General features: G+C 43.1%; 1 protein-coding gene across 1 annotated transcript in view; it reads left to right on the forward strand.

The window, feature by feature from the left end:
• The window catches only part of lrrk1 (leucine-rich repeat kinase 1), a 93,039-nt gene that overhangs the window by 34,123 nt on the left and 39,528 nt on the right, over positions 1-19,388 (forward strand). The window contains exons 9-19 of the mRNA XM_082530601.1: positions 3,186-3,349; positions 3,532-3,669; positions 4,738-4,850; positions 7,821-7,891; positions 10,455-10,584; positions 15,038-15,150; positions 15,478-15,692; positions 16,087-16,251; positions 17,393-17,565; positions 17,739-17,859; positions 18,815-18,974. Of these exons, the coding sequence (XP_082386727.1) occupies positions 3,186-3,349; positions 3,532-3,669; positions 4,738-4,850; positions 7,821-7,891; positions 10,455-10,584; positions 15,038-15,150; positions 15,478-15,692; positions 16,087-16,251; positions 17,393-17,565; positions 17,739-17,859; positions 18,815-18,974 (1,563 nt within the window). The remainder of the gene's footprint in view (positions 1-3,185; positions 3,350-3,531; positions 3,670-4,737; positions 4,851-7,820; positions 7,892-10,454; positions 10,585-15,037; positions 15,151-15,477; positions 15,693-16,086; positions 16,252-17,392; positions 17,566-17,738; positions 17,860-18,814; positions 18,975-19,388) is intronic.

Raw genomic sequence — 19,388 nt, forward strand, 5'->3', positions numbered from 1 at the left:
AGTGAGCGTACATTAGAAAGGAAGATCCCAGGAAGAGCCGTTCGCAGTCCGCGTCTCCTCAAACGCACGAGAGCGCCGGCTCGCTTTCCTCTCTTTCGGCGTCTCGCTCTCCTGGTCAGAGTCAGCAGTAAATCTGCCGCAGATGCGACAAATATTGGAAATAAATCCACAGGCGTTGTGGTCCTGTAGTTAAGGAGCTCTTCTCTGGTGTACGAGTATCCAGAGGAGTGCCCAGACACAGAAGAAATGCACAAAAACAAAACAAAAGTAACGCACTGAAGCACCAGGGCATCCATACGCGGCGCCATCTTGGTCCCTAAACAAGGGACCGCTGTAATTTGTAACAAAGAAATCAAACCATGTCCATAAATTATGTGTAATACTGAGAAATGACACAGGTAAAAAGTATTGAACACATGAAGAAAGGGAGGTGCAAAAAGGCATGGAAAGTCGTGACACTACCTAAAATAATCTATAAGTAATTACAAAACAAATTAATATCAGCTGGTTTGGTCCCAATTGATGGCCTCTGAAAAGGTGTCACACAAGAAACATGTCATGATGGGTAAAACACCTTTGCAATCTTATTGTTGCAAAACATACTGATGACATTTCTGACAATTTCTAAACTACTGGAGTTTTCAGTCGGCGCTGCTGTGGCTATAATCTGGAAGTGGAGAGAGCTGCTCCTTGCAAGACTTCAGACAGAGGAGTTAAAGCGCCAAGGACTGCTTGCAGAGAACTACAGAAAGACCTAGAATCAGCACATACAATTGTTTAAATAAAATGTAATAAAAAAATAAATAATAATGCGCTCACCTGACTGGCCTGTATGCACGCTCACCACGCAAGGCTCCATTGCTGAAGAGAAAGCTGTTTACCATTTGCTCTACATTTAGACAAGCCTGTGAAATACTTGGAGAATATAGTCTGGTCAGATGAGACCAAAATGAACTCTTAAGACCATGTTTGGAGGTCAAAAGGCATTGTCTATAGTTGTAGGGGAAAAAAGGAACATCGAAACTGAACTTATTTTCCGAGATTTGTTGAAAGACTCTTTTAAAATCTTTACAAAGGGACCAATACAGCATGTTAACATGTTTAATGTTATGCATTTTCTTCTATTTGATCTCAAAAAGCTCCTAAAACAGTCAGTGATCCCTGTTGACCTCCCTCGGCTTTTATTACCACTAATCATTTATTTAAGCTCAGTTTTTAAAACCTTAGGATGTAACTACAGCCCAGCCCATGCAGCAGTATATGAATGACTAACCTCGTATTGTGGATGGATTATCTCAGTTGTTCTCCTGGCTGAAGTTTGGTCCTTTTACAGCATCCTGCCATGCGATTACATTTGTTCCTGACCACCCAGAACACTCACGTTAACTTTTATCGAGTGGAAAAAAAGTTAGCTTGTTTATATTATGCTAACATATCTGTGTCGCTAGCTGTCACGTAGCACATCATTATATACCAGCTAGCCCAACTTCAGTAACCCTACAAACGTCACTGCTGTTTAGTTTTCCGTCTTCATTTATGCTGGAAGTGATAGCAGATCTGTACGTTTTAATTTGTTTCCAAACCCCCGCAGTCAGGACATGCTATATTGTATTTAGATAGAAGCTAGCGAGCTAACTCCCTGCTAACTTCTAACTCCGTCAAATGTCATAAATTCCGTTTTCATGGATACCTGGATGTTAAACTCAATTGTTACACCTGGTAGAGCAGAACGCTGATCATTTTATTAAAGATGAAAGACTTCAGACAGTTTTTCAACTCTCAGTAATGCTAAGTGTTTGTTTGATATATGGACCTGCAGCGGAGTTTAGGCCCAGACACGGCTAGTGACGTCAGACTTAACGACCGGATCGCAAGATAATAACCACTCCTGTACCGATTGTGTGGGTACAATCTTTGTCTATTCAGCTGTAGCGAGCTCAGTTCTCACAGTCATGTAGGCACCAGCCTGATAATGAAGACACCAAGAGTGCGTCATGACCTTGAACACGTTTTACACTCAGTTGTTTTCTAGATCTTCACACTCATTCTTTGTTCAAGAAAGTCACAGTGACATATCAACAGTACACAGGGGTTAGATCATTACAAACACAGTTTGTATAGTTTTCTACATGGATATGAATGAATGTTGAAATCCCATATTCTTTAAATCACCTGAAGAGTGGAATTATATATTTTAATTATTTAAACTGACGAATCTCAAGTAAAACCAGAGCATTTGCACATCCATTCTACTTTGCTGTGTGTGTGTGTGTGTGTGTGTGTGTGTGTGTGTGTGTGATGAATAATGAACTGCCAGTTTAAGAGTTTTATTTAAGAAACCTGTTTCAGTGCCAAGAAAACCTATACAAACTAAAAACAGATGAAAATAGGTTTGATTTGCTGAAAGATGGGAGAATCCATGACACACGGGTCAATGGTTTCAGTTTTAATCACCAGTCACCAAATGCAAAGATTTGAACCACCTGTCTGCTGAAGACAAATGCAGCAATGAATGCAGCAACCCTGGCTAGAAGGTACTCATTCGCACTAATAAATCCTACAAATGTAGTGTGTGCTATTGCATAAGCTTGCTTATTAAATCTGACAAATATTGTGCTATTGGATACTGAAGAAATTTTGAGCATGCATAAGCTCCTTTAAGAGGACAATAGAATCAATAGGGAGAGTCATCAGAAGCAAAGAACTGAAGAGTTTTATGTTGTGAGAAAAAGGCTGACATCAGGAGTAAAGATCAGTTGCACCACTGGCAGGAGAGGGAGGTGAAAAACTCTTGTGTTTCAGGGCGAGGCACAAACAGGAATTTGGCTCTGAAACAAATGCTTCCTAAGAGAACATACAAGTGACTGTGAGCGCCATGTCATGTTTGTCTTACAAACAACAACAAGTCATTATTTCTCTAAATGATATGCAAATCAACTTATATATTTTATTGTCTTTTTTTATGCATCATATTTCCATTGCAATTAAATAACCATAACGATTAGAGACTATTTCTTTCTTTATAAGTGGGCAAAAAGAATGTGGGGAAAAAATGAAAAAGGATTTTTAGATCACTTTTCTCGTAGTGTGTCAGATACGTTTTTGAGCATCCCACTTCTATTTGTGGTAATTCACACTAGTTTTAATGTCTAGTTTATATGTGTTGTTTAATTCCATTCTAACAGCCACTAACTGGATCGGTCTTCGTAAGCTAGAGGAGCTGGATGTGTCTGAAAACTGCCTGACCAGTCTGTCCACAGCTGTCATGCACTGTTTGAAATCCCTGAGGCTCCTCAATGTGAGCAGGAACAAGCTGAGCACCTTCCCTGACCCCTGGGCCTGTCCACTGGTAAAAAGCCATAATTATTCCTTTCTGTTTTTTCAACACTAATATACTGCAGATGCAGTTAGCCTTGGTTTTTTCGTTTTCATTTTGATGCTGATTCTATACATTCACCCACAGAGATCAGCCTTTTAGAAGTTATGCATAGTGACACTAATATATATATATTTCTGTCTTTTCCTGTGCAGAAGCAATGCAAAGCTTCTTCCAATTTGATTGAGAATCTTCCAAACACCATCTCCATCTTTTGGAGGAATCATCTGGAAGAAGTAGACTTCTCTGACAACAGTCTGAAGGAACTTCCTTCATATATCTTTGAACTGGAGGTAGGAGCACTGATGTAGATCTTTTATTAGATATATTAATATTCATCAAGATGGAAAAATCTCTTAATTAAAAAACAAGCAAACAAACGGTTGACTACTTAAAGTAGTAGCAGTGATCTGAACAACCTTCAGATGGCACTACTTCTCTGTGTTTGGCTTCATGAATCTTTTAAGTTCTGCAGTCTAAAACAAATACAGCATAAATCTGTTAGATGCAAAAATATCTGGCTCAGCCTGCAGATTATATTTGGTGCATGGATTGTAGTGCTCTTAATATAACAGTAGACAGCCAAGCTTTAAACTGCTACGATCAGTTAATAAACATTATAACATAGTTATATTACTGTATTATACTACTGTGGGTAGACTGAGTTACAGGATGGGTAAGATAAAAAATGTTAAAGGTTCTTTAGATTTATTCATTTTCATTTTATTTATTTGTAGTTATTTGTCTCACAGTTGTGACACCGTTGGTTAGACAAACTGAGGTAGAACCAGCAAATAAGGAGGCAAAAGGGAATACAATATTAGTCTTTAAAACACTTTATCCTAGATGTTCTGATAAGTCCATTCCAAAGTAGTGGCTTAATCATATTATTGTATTTTTCATACATTTGTCTGAAGACTGTTTGGTCACTGCAGTTAGCAAACTTTCCCTATTGCTTATGACCTTATTGGCATTGTTAATGATACAGTATACTTGAATCACCAGTGGGTGGCTGTACTACTGATCAGAAGGTTGGTGGATTGATCCCTGGCTCCCCGAGTCCCTATCCTTGGGCAAGATACTAACCCCAAGTTGCTCTCGGATGCATCCATCAGAGTGTGAATGTGTGTGAATGTGTGTGAATGTTAGCTAGTAAGCACTTAAAGCATAGAAGAAAGTGCTTGTGTGGATGTGGCATGCTGTATTAAGTGTTTTGAGAGTAGAAAAGTGCTGTATAAGAATCAGGCCGTTTACCAGAGACCACCTTAGCCATAAACAGCCAGCTGTATTTTCCTTGGATTGAAAAAGTGAATGTGTGGTTTGCAGTATCTAATTTGTCTTCTCATTCATTGTCCTATCAGGCTGTGGTCTCTTTGAGATTGTGTGAGAATTACATTACAACACTCCCAGCCCCCAATAAGTGGAAGTGCTCTAAGCTCAAGACACTTGATCTTTCTCAAAACCATCTGGGCAAGTACGTCCTGTCATCACAAACACAACATCATTATGTACATGTATATTTTGTCTAGTATAGTCAACTGGTCCAGAGGACTCATGCTGAGTCTAGCTAAGCTTTCATAACACTTCAGTGAATGAACAGAGTCGACTGATTTATTCATTAATTATTGATTTTGAATACTGTTATGAAATCTTGTTAGGTCAAGCTTTTAACTTCTATGGATAGTTTAAGCTCGTCATGTGTTTAATTGAGCTTAAGCTCAAAATATATAGATTACATCTGTCACCCTTTCATGACTTTGTTTTTACAAATGAATTGACTCAATTACTGGCATTAAAATTCAGAATGATTCAGGTTTACACTAGTTTACAACTAGATTCATGCTTTTGGTGTAAACTGTAGAAATAATATGCAGTGCAAGGGGAGGGGGGGCTTCAGTGAGATTTTGCTGAAATTTCACTGAAGCACCTCAAAATGGTACAGAGTAAATTGTATGGTGCCCATGTGCTACCAAAAAAAGATGAATGATAGGTATAGAAATCCTCACATGGAAATTCGACAACCTTTGCATGTAGAACTCAGCAACCACGCACACAAAGAAGCCATCACGCACGTAAGTGGGTCTGCTTTGCATACACAGCTACTTTTCATGGTCTTGTGGGTGAATACCATGGAGCCGATTTAAAGAAACAGGTAGTTAATCTACAAAAGCTGGACAGAGCCATAGGAAGTCCTTAATCCTTAGTAGGACTACTATCTCTTACTGGTATCTGCTCCTTTGTGCAAGGACTAAGATGAGGACTGCCTCCGCCCTACAAAATCACCTCCAGCAGGCCAGTATTGTGAATATCTCTGACCGGACAGAAATGACTGGCATTTTCCAATGAATACCAAAATCTGACGCAGGTATTCGTTGCCACTTGCACAGAAATTCATCAACCGTTGCACATAGAATTAAGCAACCACACGCGCAAAGAAGTCATCACACACATAACTGTGTCACGCTGTTGCAAACTGGTTTAAAGAATTTCTTCTTTCAGCCGGTCTAGAGGCCACCCCAAAATACAGCCTGTTCAGTTTCTTCCTGTGTCCAGAGGAGAAACTGCTGCTCCAACAGACCACACCATAAAAGAAGGCTGATGCCACCATAGAGTCATAGAAGGGTTTCAGGAGCTCCCTCTGCACTCCAAAACCCTGAGCCGTCTGCATAAAGCTAAACTCTCAGCCACAAGCTCACCTGGAGCCAAAGATAAGCAAGAGCCAGTCTTTCCAGGGTTTTCAGCAAGTGTGATGCCAGAATCACCAACTGTTGAGGTCTGTGGGCTTCTGAAGATAAAACCAGAGCTATTGAAAAAGTTATTCACTTCATTCGCCCACTTTGTTTCGTAACAAAACAGGAATTTAAAACTATTTCAGCTTCGTGGGTTCTGAGAGGATCTCCTCCCAGATCTAGACCAGAACCTAAAAACGTTCCTGGACAGTCTGGGGGACAACCTGGTGTCATTGAATGGGCCAAAACACAGACAGAGTTATTGTACTGGATTTGGGGGCCATCCATCAGGAACTGCCTGCAAACTCTTGCCGCATGGGGCCAGGCATCGTCCTACACTAACTCCGGAACCCAGGACCCACTGCACCAGCTTAGGCTCATACAATAGGTCGAGGGATTATACCTTTATTCTTAATAGCAGTCATTGTGCTACTGCCTACTCCATAGAGGTCTGTGCTTCCATTCATGGATACGTATCCCCAAACCATCACTGACCCACCACCAAAACTGATCAAGCTGACAGGCAGCACAACATTCTCCACAGCTTCTACTGACCCTTTCACCTCTGTTGCATATGCTCAGGATAAACCTGGTCTCATTTGGGAGAAGCACAGGATGGACCCAACGATTCTGGTATTCAATGAAAAATGCCAGTCATTTCTGATTGGTCAGAGACATTCACAACAGTGGCATACTGGAGGTCATTTTGTAGGGCTGAGGCAGTCCTCATCCTGGTCCTCCTGGCACAAAGGAGCAGATATTGCAGCACAACTAAGGGTCCATTCGTGGTCTGAAAGCTGAAGGCTCTGCCTCCCATAATACTTTTAAATATCCTAGGAACCACAAGTAAAGCAGCTGAGAGCAAACTGCTCTTCTGAGTTGTTATGGTACTATGAGGTCTTAAAGATAATGCCATCCATGTAAACATCTGGTTAGATACCATATTTCTAAGATTTCTAGGGCCAAGTAAAATAATCTCAGATTTATCTCAAATTCAAATTCAAATTTTATTTGTCACGTACACAGTCATACACAGTACGATATGTAGTGAAATGCTTGGACAACTGCTCGTGACCTAAAGAAAACAAAAAAGGAAAAGGCTATGAATAAGATAGGAAATAAATATGAAAAATTAAAAAGGGTAAATTTAACTAGGAAGGAATAGAATATAAATTAAGGTTAAAAATGAAATAACTGTACAACACAAATTAGAACAAATTAGAAATTAGAATGAAGGGTAATCTGAATATAGAAGCAGCACATTGAACATTATGTAGGTCTTTATGTCTTTTAAGATATTCCTGTAGTTTAACTAAATGGTGTGTGTTATACTGGTCCCAGCGCAAGAAAAATTAACCAGAGAGAAAGAGTCTAAAAAGTTATCAATATTATTGAAAGTAGCTGTACGTAATGATATGTTTCTGAGATGGTTATACTGATATATATAATAATAATTACATAATTATAAAAACCTAAAAACTGACACTGGTGTATAATCTGTGTTTCATTTTGTCTAGTCTTGTCTATAATCTCTGTAGAGATTTCTGAACATATAAATTTATCTTCCATTCTCAGTGATTGAGAAGACAAGAAAAGGAATAGCTGCATACAGTTTATTACTTTAACTCTGGTGAATCATCAGGGCTGTTGATTTTTAAAGTCACTGTTCTTCACACGAGTGGTCTGCTAACTGTATTTTAAAATGTGTCCATTAGAACAGAGGATAGTCCCAAATCCAGGAGACTGGCCTTCCTGACGACGTGGAACAGGAGGGACCCAGACCCAGGTAGAGGTCATTTCCCAGCGTGTGTGTGTGTGTGTGTGTGTGTACTAGTGCTGTCAGCGTTAATCTCGTTGAAATGACGTAGATGCCATAACCGCATTAACACAGCAAATCTCCTTTAGCGAGTGAGGGGCTGGACGGCACTAACGCATTGACCTCGTGCAGCCCCACGCACAGACTTGCCACGTTGACATCATTTTAACGAGATTAACGCTGACAGCACTAATATACAGCGGAACCCCGACTTACGAAATGAATTCGTTCCTGAGGGTCTTTCGTCAGTCGAAGATTTTCGTAAGTCGAAGCACCCATCGCGCCTTTTGAGTGAACGATAGGCTATAGGCTAATTGCTAACTGCAACAACAATATGTCGTTCAAATGGAACAGCGAAGCGCATGTACGAAAGCCAAGGGGGTGATTGATGATTCGGAAGGCATTGTAGGCATTCTGGGCTCAGCCAATCAGAGCCAGCGAATTTCATTACGCAGGTATTTTGCCGTAACACGGGCAGAAATATTGCCGTTAAGTGCCTTCGTAACGTGAATTTTTCATTAAATGGGGTATTCGTAAGTCGGGGTTCCACTGTATATGTATATGTAATTATGTAGCAAAGAACTGAAAAAATCTGAATTGAATTGAGAAGTTATAGGTGACTGAGTTGATCATACAGACAATCGGTCTTAAAGGTGCACCCTGTTTATGCATCTTCTGTAAATCATACATATTTGGTGCAGCTTCCCCTGGGTATAGCCTGTGGTATGAGGTCCGGTCAACAGCATTGCCTTGTTCTAACTGCTTCAGACAATCTCTTACCCTCATCCTGTAACCACTACCTGGGTCTCTTTTTTAGGGGCTCATAAGTATTTTTGTCACTTAGCAGTGACAAAGTTTTCTTATCATAGTCCTTCTGGTTTAGCAAAGCCATGCACCAACTTTTGTCTGCCAGAAGGATGAAAATGTTGTTGTCATTACTAAGTGATGTGACTGCTTTCCTCTCCTTCATACTCATGTTGGATGCTCAGGGCTTGTCTCTTCTGGCCGCTGATGACACACTCTGTATTTTGCTGGTGTTTCTGTCACACAACAAGTTGGCCAAACGTCTGTTGACAAGTGTTTTCAGGTGTTTTAAGTACAAGTACCTAGCCATGCACTTTACCTTTACAAACATTTGTGAAAGAAATGGTTCTTCTAAAGAGCTGTCATTGCATACCACCACTGCAACAAGTCAGTTCCTGGAATTTCTTCCCTCTTAGATATTCCAGGATTAACTGTAAGTTGTATAATTGCAGAGTGGAAGCATTTAGCAACCACAGCAACTCAGCAATAAAGTGGCAGACGACATATACCGTATTTCCCGGACTACAAAGCGCACCTGAATATTAGCCGCACAAGCTAAAATCAGGGGAAAATCCTGTTTTGTACATACATTAGCCGCACCTGACCAAAAGCCGCAGGTGTTTCAATGTTGACTTATCATATGTAAGAGAATATGCACAAAGGGAATTGTCAGGAAAGAGATGGCTGTTTGGAGACACACCCCTTTTATTAATATTTTTAAAAACAAGTTATGGGTACATATTTGCACATGTAGTACATAACAATAACCTACAGCACACCAGAAAAATAGATTCAGACTACCTTTTAGGCTCAGGTGCAGTGACACGGCTTTAACAAGCAGAAAAGTCAGTCATTCACCATCTTTCTCTTCTTCCTGCGCTCTAAAACCACCAAAGTCCTCTCCTCCAGTGTCGGAAACGAACAGGCTCAGGGTGGCTTCGTCATCCACTCTTCTTCTCTCCTTCGTTGTCACTTTCAAAACCAAAGAAATCCTCATTGTCAGTGTCAGAGTCGAACACCCTCAGAAGGGCCGTGGCGGTGTCCTCCTCTCCATCATGCAACAGTCCAGCCCTTCAAAACCCGTTGGTGATCGTGGATGTTTTCGCACTTTTCCACGCTGTCAGAATCCACCGGTGGAGTTGAGCATAACTTGCTTTTCGCAAGTTTATCGCCGCTGGTCATCCACGACTCCCGCTGAACGCGTAGCGCTACTTTGAAGTTTGTTTTTCGCGCTACTTGTACGGCACTATGTTGCCTGGCGGATGGACATGTGACCAACATACCACTCTTGAACCCCGATCCTTCCGCCAGGCAACGTAGTGCCGTACAACAGCGGAACAAACAAAACAAATCGTCTTACGATATCACAAAAATCATGGACAATCCATAGAAAAGCCGCACCTGACTAAAAGCCGCAGGGTTCAAAGCTTGTGCAAAAAGTAGCGGCTTATAGCCCGACAATTACGGTAGTTGCCGAGCAGCATTGTTTATTGCTGAGGCACATGATACTGAATAGCCTCCAGTTACTCGATTGACTGAAGAGTTCAAATTCTCCTCTGGTGTTAATATCAGCGCAAACGTGTACACCTGGAGCATCATTGCCAAGACATTCCTGTAGGTGGGCCATTAGTTACCCAGTGCTTTTGTGTATGTAGTATAGTATGTGGTTAAACTGTATCTTCCTGTGTGTGTTTGAGCAAATTTGCTATCTGTGGCTCTGTTCTTTTAGTGTGTGCAATAGAGTTCCCTGATGTTCTGCGTGATTCACTGGAATTGCTCTACTTGAATGACAACCAGCTGGAATGTGTTCCCCAATCAGTCTGTGGTCTGCACAATCTCAATGAACTCTACCTCTCAAAGTAAGTTCCCCTGTCTGTCTGCCAACACCCACCTGTCCTTCCTCATATTTCACACTGTTGTTATTGATTCAATTTTTAAAAAGTTACAAACCTCAAAATTGTTTTTTTTGTTAACAATATATGGGATGTGCAGGTCAGACACTGCAGTTACAGACCAATTTTTGCGGGTGGTTTATCCTTCAAGCTCGGGTCCTCTACCAGAGGCCTGGGAGCTTGAGGGTCCTGCAGTATCTTAGCTGTTCCCAGGACTGCGCTCTTCTGGACAGAGATCTCCGATGTTATTCCCGGGATCTGCTGGAGCCACTCACCTAGCTTGGGAGTCACCGCACCTAGTGCTCCGATTACCACGGGGACCACCGTCACCTTCACCCTCCACATCCTCTCGAGCTCTTCTCTGAGCCCTTGGTATTTCTCCAGCTTCTCGTGTTCCTTCTTCCTGATATTGCTGTCATTCGAAACCGCTACATCGATCACTACGGCCGTCTTCTTCTGTTTGTCTACCACCACTATGTCCAGTTGGTTAGCCACCACCGTAGTCAAAGGAGCTTGCAAAGAAAAGCGTCTGGACTTCTTTAAGTTGCTTGAAGACGTTTCACCTCTCATCCGAGAAGCTTCTTCAGTTCTAAGGTCAAATGGTGGAGAGTCCCAGATATAAACCTAGTGGGAGTGACCCCCCACAGAGGGACAAAAGGACCCCCTGATGATCCTCTAATCGCCTGAGCCAAGGTGTGAAACTGGGCGTGGGTCCCAATCAGCCAGAGTTTCGGGTGAGCTCATTGTGAAACCTGGCCCCACCTTATCATGCGAATTCCTGAGGTCAGATGGCCCAGGATGTGAGTGGGCGTTAAGGCGTCTGGGAAGGATCTCAAAACTGGATTATAGATGGCAGAGAGTTGGTGTCGTAAACCCCGCCTCTGTTCAAAGATGGTCGCTCACAGTGGACATAGATGCTTCTTTCACTCCTCTTTCAAACCATCTGTCCTCTCTGTCCAAAATGTGAGCATTGGCATCCTCGAAAGAGTGACCTTTGACCTTTAGATGCAGATGGACTGCTGAGTCTTGTCCTGTGGAGGTGGCTCTTCTGTGTTGTGCCATGCGCTTGTGAAGTGGCTGTTTGGTCTCTCCAATGTAGAGGTCTGAGCATTCCTCGCTGCACTGTACAGCATACACCACATTGTTAAGTTTGTGTTTTGGCGTTTTGTCTTTCGGGTGAACCAGTTTCTGTTCTGGTTGCTGGGTCTGAAATACAGTGTTTCTCAGACACTCACATCCTGGGCCATTTTCCCTCAGGAATTCGCATAAGGTGGGGCCAGGTTTCACAATGAACACACCCGAAACTCTGGCTGATTGGGACCCACGCCCAGTTACACACCTTGGCTCAGGCGATTAGAGGATCATCAGGGGGTCCTTTTGTCCCTCTGTGGGGGGTCACTCCCACTAGGTTTATATCTGGGACTCTCCACCATTTGACCTTAGAACTGAAGCAGCTTCTCGGATGAGAGGTGAAACGTCTTCAAGCAACTTAAAGAAGTCCAGACGCTTTTCTTTGACTACGATGACCTGGATGACTGAGAACCTTCACAGACATTTAGCCACCACCATTTTGTCCGTCTGTATCTGGAAGTCCCACAGGATCTTAGCTCGGTCATTCTCCACCACCCTTGGGGGCATCTCCCATTTTGACCTCGGGACTTCCAGGTTATACTCGGCACAGATGTTCCTGTACACTATGCCGGCCACTTGGTTATGGCGTTCCATGTATGCCCTGCCTGCTATCATCTTGCACCCTGCTGTTATGTGCTGGATTGTCTCTGGGGCATCTTTACACAGCCTGCACCTGGGGTCTTGCCTGGTGTGATAGACCCCAGCCTCTATGGATCTTGTGCTCAGAACTTGTTCTTGTGCTGCCATGATTAGTGCCTCTGTGCTGTCTTTCAGTCCAGCTTTGTCCAGCCACTGGTAGGATTTCTGGATATCAGCCACCTCCTCTATCTGCCGGTGGTACATACCGTGCAGGGGCCTGTCCTTCCATGATGGTTCCTCGTCTCCCTCCTCTTTCTTGGGTTTCTGCTGCCTGAGGTATTCACTGAGCACTCGGTCAGTTGGGGCCATCTTCCCAATGTATTCTTGGATGTTCGTTGTCTCATCCTGGACTGTGGTGCTGACACTCACCAGTCCCCGACCCCCTTCCTTCCGGTTAGCGTACAGCCTCAGGGTGCTGGACTTGGGGTGAAACCCTCCATGCATGGTAAGGAGCTTTCTTGTCTTTATGTCAGTGGCTTCTATCTCCTCCTTTGGCCAGCCTATTACCCCAGCAGGGTACCTGATCACGGGCAGGGCGTACATGTTGATGGCCCGGATCTTGTTCTTACCGTTCAGCTGACTCCTCAGGACTTGCCTGACCCTCTGCAGGTACTTGGTGGTTGCAGCTTTTCTAGCGGCCTCTTCATGGTTCCCATTCGCCTGCGGGATCCCCAGGTACTTGTAACTGTCCTCTATGTCTGCAATGTTGCCTTCTGGTAGTTCAATCCCCTCAGTTCTGACTACCTTCCCTCTCTTTGTTACCATCCGACTACACTTCTCCAGTCCGAACGACATTCCAATGTCATTGCTGTATAGCCTGGTAGTGTGGATCAGTGAATCGATGTCTCGTTCACTCTTGGCATACAGCTTGATGTCATCCATGTACAGGAGGTGGCTGACAACTGCTCCGTTCCGTAGTCGGTATCCGTAGCCAGTCTTGTTAATGATCTCACTGAGGGGGTTCAGGCCTATGCAGAACAGCAGTGGGGACAGAGCATCTCCTTGGTAGATCCCGCACTTGATGGTGACTTGTGCTATGGGCTTGGAGTTGGCCTCTAGTGTTGTACGCCACATCCCCATTGAGTTCCTGATGAAGGCTCTTAGGGTCCCATTGATCTTGTACAATTCTAGGCATTCCAGTATCCAGCTGTGGGGCATTGAGTCATAGGCCTTCTTGTAATCAATCCAGGCAGTACACAGGTTGGTCAGTCTGGTCTTGCAGTCCCGGCTGACTGTCCTGTCTACCAGTAGCTGGTGTTTTGCGCCTCTGGTATTCTTGCCAATTCCTTTCTGTGTCCCGCTCATGTAGTGACCCATGTGCCTGTTCATCTTAACCGATATGATGCCTGACAGGAGCTTCCATGTAGTACTGAGGCAGGTTATTGGTCGGTAGTTGGAGGGGACCGGTCCCTTCTTGGGGTCCTTGGGGATCAGGACCGTCCGACCTTCGGTTAGCCATTCCGGTGTCTCTCGTCAACTAGCAGCTGGTTCATTTGTGCTGCCAGACGCTCGTGGAGTGCAGTCAGCTTCTTCAGCCAGTAGGCGTGAACCATGTCGGGCCCTGTTGCTGTCCAACTCTTCATACTGGAGACCCTTTCTTGGATATCTGCCACTGTGGTGGTTACTGACCCTGTTCAGGGAGGTCGCTGTGGTCTGCCCTCAGATCCTCTAGCCACTGAGCATTGCCGTTATGGGTTGCATCCTTCTCCCATATGCTCTTCCAGTATTGCTCCGTCTCCAGCCTTGGTGGTGCTGTTCTCTTATTGTTCCCTTGCCACTGAGAGTACACCTTTGCTGGTTCTGTGGAGAACAGCTGGTTTATTCTCCTGCCTTCTATCTCTCTGGTGTACCTCCTCAAGCGGCTGGCCAAGGCTGTGAGTCTTTGCTTGGCAGTTTCCAAGGCCTCGGGTATGGACAGCTTGCTGTATTTCTTATGCACCTTCTTTGTCGCACCTTTCTGCAACTCCGTTAGTTGGCTAACCTCCCTCCGTGCTACTTTGATCTTGCCCTCTAGCCTCCTTCTCCATGGAGGGTACTGCCCCTTGTGGCTGTTCAACTTGTAGCCAAGCATCTCACTGATCACTGCTGCCGTATTGTAGATCAGCTTGTTAGTGTCGGTAACCGTGGTTGTAGGTATTGCCCGTAGTGCTGCATTAACATCATCTAGCAGACCTTCTGAGGGTACTTCACGTAATCTTGGTAACCGGCTACGGGGGATCCAGGTTTCAAGCTTGGCCATGATCCTATTTTTCAGGTCAGTTCCTCTCGCACTCAACGATCCTTCTCCTATCGCACTTGGGGCTATGTACCCAATCTCGGGTGGGGGTGATGATATCTCCCCCCTGACCTGGCGTCCTGACTCCTCCTTGCCGTAGCATTTGTGTTGCCCTCTTTTTGCTCCACACATGAATCCAGTTCTCCTCCTACAGCTGTTTCTAGTTGTTTCATCCAAACAGCAAATTTCTCAATGTCATTTATTCTGAAGAATGTTTTTTCTATATATTTGGACTTTCACAGGGGGATTCAGTGGCCCATTAGGTTCTATCATTGATGTTTCTCATCTATCTACACATTTATATATGTATACATGTGTGTATATATATGTGTGTGTATATGACTAATCTGACTAATGTAGTTTCTCTGGAATCAGTAATCCTGGAATCCGGGAGCTTCCAACAGAGCTTGGTCAGCTCTCCAGTCTGTGGCAGCTGGACATCGAAGACCTCAACATTACTAATGTTCCACATGAAATAAGAAAAGAAGGTATTTCCACCTGCATTTTCTGTTCAATGACTGTGCCTAATCGAGGGGTTTGTATGTGCCGGCTTCTTTTTTTGGTTTTTTGTTTATAGTCTGTTGTTCATAACATTTATATTGGTTCTTACCTCATCATATATTGCCTTACAAACACATGGAAGGAGTAAAAATTCAAAATTACTTTTTTAAAAAATGTACATGAACAATTAAAAAAGTTAGCATAAGTTCTAAGCATTGCATTTAAAAGTAAATTGAAGTGTGCTGGGTTTGTTACCAGCTGTTATTTCCTGTCATTGTGAGATGTGATCATATTCTCTAACGCTGGTATCGCAGGTCCTGCATCGGTCCTGGCTTTCCTCCGGGCACAGCTTCGAAAAGCAGAGCGTTGTAAACTGTTAAAGATGCTGGTGATTGGTCCACCACGGCAGGGCAAGTCAGCCCTCCTTGAGGCTCTGCAGACTGGCAAAGCCTCCCCCTTCACCCCAGCAGAATGTAGCATCTCCACCTCTGTCTGGGAGCTGGATAAACCTAGTGGAGGCAAGAACAAAGTGAGGGAAACAGACATTACGTAGTATTTATGCACGCACACACAGATATTTCTATTAATCATTTTATGACCCTTATATGGTCTAAATTTTAGAGATAAAAAAATCTACACATTGCACTGTGGTCAGGGACCCCTGCAACTACTCGATTACGCTCTTAAGCAAGGACAAACATCTCTCCACTCAAAGTCAGTTTGCATCTTTGTGGAGAAGGATTCATACTGTGCTATGATTAGCTTAAACACTACCATGAAAGAAAATCATTTCTGACATGACAAGAAATTCTTTGGACTGTTAAACCAAAGGGGTTGGGGTGGGTACAAAAATACATCATCACCTATTCTCAAATTCAGTTCATGCTTTAAAGTTGACCTAGCTCTCATTTTGCTGCCCACAGAAAGACTCTGTGATTTTCAATGTGTGGGACATTGGTGGTCAGGCCAGCATGTCCACAGTGAATCAGTGTTTCTTTACTGATAAGGCTTTGTATGTGGTCATCTGGAACCTTGCAATGGGAGAGGAAGCTGTGGCCAACCTGCAGACATGGCTGCTCAACATAGAGGTAATTTTTTTCTTTATTGCAATAGTGAGAGATATGACAATTCACACAGGATGTTTAGGCTGGAGGCGCATGAGGGAGATTTGTGTAAAAGTGTGGATGTCATAGAGCAGCAATATGTAGGAACATGTGTAATCTCTGCTGAGCATGGCGTGGAAGTCCAGAGGTCGAAATTAGATACCCCTCCGAGGGTAGCTGAGAATAACCAGACTAAGATTCTGTGGGACTTGCAGATCCAGATGGGCAAACTGGTGATGCCTAACCAACCGGACATAGTAGTAGTGGTGGACAAGCAGAGGAAGAAGGGTGTAGTAATAGATATAATAGCTATACCACGTGATAGCAACAGCAGGAAGAAGGAACATAAGGGCTGAGAGAGGAGCTCGAGAAGATGTAGAGGTGAAGGCAACCGTGGTAGTCGGCACACTCAGGGCCGTGACCTCCTAACTGGGCAAGTGGATCCCCTGGTGAGATCCTCCCCATTTTTATTTTCTAAAAGACTCAAGTCGTTGGGTATAAGAACCTGATGAGCTTTCTGTAATAAAAATATGTGTGTGGTAAGAGTGAGTGGAAGGTGTTCCGGTTTAAAGAAACAGAATTTTGTTCTTTGACTAAATAAACGAGCCACATGGCAGTCGTGTTAATGGAAAGAATGTTGCTTCCATCACTTCTGAAATTGTCTTTTGAAGGATAGTCTCTAATTAGGCTTCCTGGATTTTTTCTGTTTGTTTTTTTTGACCACAGTGAAATGTTTTCCAAGTTCTTTGTCTTTTGAGTTTTAGCTATAAAAAAGAAGAACAGAAACTTTACTCCAGACAGACGTGTCAGTCAATGTAAGTCTGTCAGACTAGTGACCCCAGCAACAGCAGAGCTGCGTATGGTGTGTTGATTCCAGGTTTAGTTAGAGCCCAAGATCTTTAACAAATGTATGTGGCTTGGTGCATGAATTGATCTTATATAATAAACTGACATCTACCATGAAAAAAAATCCAGTAGTAGTGATTATTGATATTAAACTAATAGAATAGATACACCTGTGACACATCGGTATTCATTCTCTGTTTTACAAATCAAATCTTCAGGTTATTTTGTCATTTTTATGCTGTCAGTTATTATGTCTTTGCTTGTGTGCTGTATTCTACAGGCTCGGGCCCCTAACTCTGCAGTGATTGTAGTGGGAACACATCTGGATCTTATTGATACCAAGTTTCGTACGGAGAGACTGGCGACACTGAGGGCTTACGTTTTGGCTCTGTGTCGATCCCCATCAGGGACTCGAGCTGCTGGTTACCCTGATATCACCTACAAACACTTGCAGTAAGTACACATTTAACTTTTCTATTGCTTATTAACATTCGACTTCCATGCCAATATTGTTTTTGCTCTGTTTACTTCGTGCAAATTACAGACCATCTTACAGATCATCTCTTTTCGGAGTATTTATTCTTTTGTGTGTTTGTATACGCGTGCGTGCTTTTCTTGGTTTTCAGTGAAGTGTCCTGTAAAACTCTGGAGGGATTTGATGGTCTAAAGATGCTGATCTACCAAGTGGTTCTCTCCATGAAAGATAACAGCAGCTTAGCCTGTGGTGGCAAACTGCTAGGCAGACTGGTAAGCAAGCTAATGGTAAATGGCCTGTATTTATATAGCGCTTTACTAGTCCCTAAGGACCCCAAAGCGCTTTACACATCCAGTCATCCACCCATTCACACACTGGTGATGGCAGCTACATTGTAGCCACAGCCACCCTGGGGCGCACTGACAGAGCGAGGCTGCCGGACACTGGCGCCACCGGGCCCTCTGACCACCACCAGCAGGCAACGGGTGAAGTGTCTTGCCCAAGGACCCAACGACCGAGACTGTCCGAGCCGGGGCTCGAACCGGCAACCTTCCAATTACAAGGCGAACTCCCAACTCTTGAGCCACGATCGATTATAATCATGTACATGCAGAGACAGTGTTGCACTTTGACCCTTCAGAAATAGTGTTTGCTTTCTGTATAAATGTATAAAGTGTTTTTAAGAGTTATTTTAAATGACCTAGCAGTGGGAGACTGATATAGTAATCTTTATAACCATGTGTTTTGTCAGCAAACTCTATGCAGAAGTTTTAATTATTTATTCACTTATAATAAACATTATCTCCCAACCTTAAGCGCAAGTTCTTGTGAGTGCGATAACTGGTGAAGGAAGTCACCTAGAATTTTCAAATTGATACCATCGTTGTGTCTACTAGGAGACTGAGGGGGTAGCACAGGTGGTGCCAGTATTGTATACAGTGGGGCAAAAAAGTATTTAGTCAGCCACCGATTGTGCAAGTTCCCCCACCTAAAATGATGACAGAGGTCAGTAATTTGCACCAGAGGTACACTTCAACTGTGAGAGACAGAATGTGAAAAAAAATCCATGAATCCACTTGCACAATCGGTGGCTGACTAAATACTTTTTTGCCCCACTGTAAATACAGGCCTCTGTATAAACTTTTTATGACAATTTTAAAGTGATAGCATAGGGTTCTTATTTTACTTGAAAGCAAAGTAAATTTGTACCACTGTTGTCTCCTCCAGATTCCCAGAAGCTACCTGGCACTCCAGGAAATAGTCATAGCCGAGAAGGAGAGGCGACATTCCGAAGGAGAGGTCCAGTACCTAACTGATGCACAGCTAAATGACATCATTGAACAAAACCCAGGAAGTGACATCAGAGATTACGAAGACCTGCAGACTGGTATTATGACAGCAAGCATTTGAAATGTGGAAATCATTTATGAAAATTCGTACATTTACATTCTTTATTTGGGACATTTTTCCATGTAATGTGATGAGCCAATACAGAGTCACCAGTCAGTGAGTGGGTGGAAGGTGTCTCCTTCAAAGCCATTGAATAAAGTCAGCCAACAACAGTGAACATAACAGCTGTGTACATTACCATATCAATGTTTTTGGTAACATCTCCTAACATTAAGTTGCCACTTAAAGAGATTCCAAAGAAGTACTCCGTTTTAATGTACAAAACAAAGCCTTATATATTTTTCTGTGTGCATAAAACTAGAGATAATCCAGTTTATTTACATGGACACTTTGCTGCCACAACATTGGAAACAACTTTATTTATTTGTTTATTGAACCTTTTGACAAATGT

The sequence above is a fragment of the Aulonocara stuartgranti genome (genome assembly GCF_965226115.1).
Source record: "Aulonocara stuartgranti genome assembly, chromosome: 1".
NCBI lineage: Eukaryota > Metazoa > Chordata > Actinopteri > Cichliformes > Cichlidae > Aulonocara > Aulonocara stuartgranti.